Source organism: Aplysia californica, unplaced genomic scaffold (genome assembly GCF_000002075.1).
Source record: "Aplysia californica isolate F4 #8 unplaced genomic scaffold, AplCal3.0 scaffold00722, whole genome shotgun sequence".
NCBI lineage: Eukaryota > Metazoa > Mollusca > Gastropoda > Aplysiida > Aplysiidae > Aplysia > Aplysia californica.
In genome coordinates this window covers 138,802-139,936 of record NW_004797992.1, presented here as the reverse complement: position 1 = coordinate 139,936, position 1,135 = coordinate 138,802, and the positions used below count along the sequence as shown (strand labels likewise).

General features: G+C 41.9%; 1 protein-coding gene across 1 annotated transcript in view; it reads right to left on the bottom strand.

Annotated features, from left to right (window-relative positions):
• The window catches only part of LOC101861989 (putative GPI-anchored protein pfl2), a gene marked incomplete at its 3' end in the record, with an annotated part of 39,169 nt that overhangs the window by 11,649 nt on the left and 26,385 nt on the right, over positions 1–1,135 (bottom strand). The window contains 1 exon segment of the mRNA XM_013088314.2: positions 135–226. Within this exon segment, the coding sequence (XP_012943768.2) occupies positions 135–226 (92 nt within the window).

The following is a 1,135-nucleotide window of genomic DNA, read 5'->3' as shown; positions in this document are numbered from 1 at the left end:
ACACACACACACACACACACACACACACACACACGCACTCTCTCTCTATCTCTCTCTCTCTCTTTCTCTCTCTCTCTCTCACACACACACATACAAACATACACACACACTGTGACAAAGAGATGTTGACTTACATTGTCTTGCTGGCAAATGTTGTCCGTAACCTGACCCTCACATGAGACAGACGACATGGAAGTCACGAGGGAACTGGTGGCACCTAACACGCCTGGGAAAGAAAAGAATAAAAAGTTAATTTCATGTTAGTCCAGGCAAGAGCATCTTGCACAGAATTCTACACTTCTGTGGCATCTTGTCAGTTTGTTAGTTTTGGGTGTGTGCAATCCGCAGCTTGCACCGAAAATGTTTCTGAGTCTTATTAAGTCTTTCTCTCTCTCTCTCTCTCTCTCTCTTGCCCTTTTTAACTCCCAGTGGAACATAGGCCATCAACAACATTTCTCCAGCGAAGCCTGTCCTATGCATCCTTTTCTAGCTGTTTCCATGATGTCCCCGCCTTTTTCATCTCCATTATTAATTAATAAGCCCCCATTAGCAGTTAAGTCTGGCCTGCGAGTCGAACCAGTAATTAGGCCTAATAATGAATGTTGCCCAGGGCGAAATAATAATTAATTAATAAAGACAGAACCGCCAGACTTGAAAATTAAAATCAATAGTATTCGCCATAGACGGGAGCAATAGATGTAATATTTTATGTTATGAAATGCTCCTGAGTTACATATTATGCTGTGGTGTCAGTTTTAGTCCCACTTTTGAAAACTTGAGTATTTCAACGGATTGCCTCCTGTTTTCTATTGTTTTGGCCTGCGAGATAATAATATATCTATACGGAATCGTTGAATTCGACCGCGACTGCAACACGCTTGCCCATAGACCTGCAGCACCTGTTTCGGAGTTTGTTTCTTGATCTCTCTTTCCTTGTCTCTTTCTCTCTGCCCCCCCTCCCTCTCTCTATACTTCGCTAGCTCTTTCTTTTTCTCTCGCTCTCTCTCTCTCTCTCTCTCTCTCTCTCTCTCTCTCTCTCTCTCTATCTATCTCTCTCTCTTTTCCTTTTTTGTCTCTTTCTCTATCTATCTATCTATCTATCTATCTATCTATCTATCTATCTATCTATCTATCT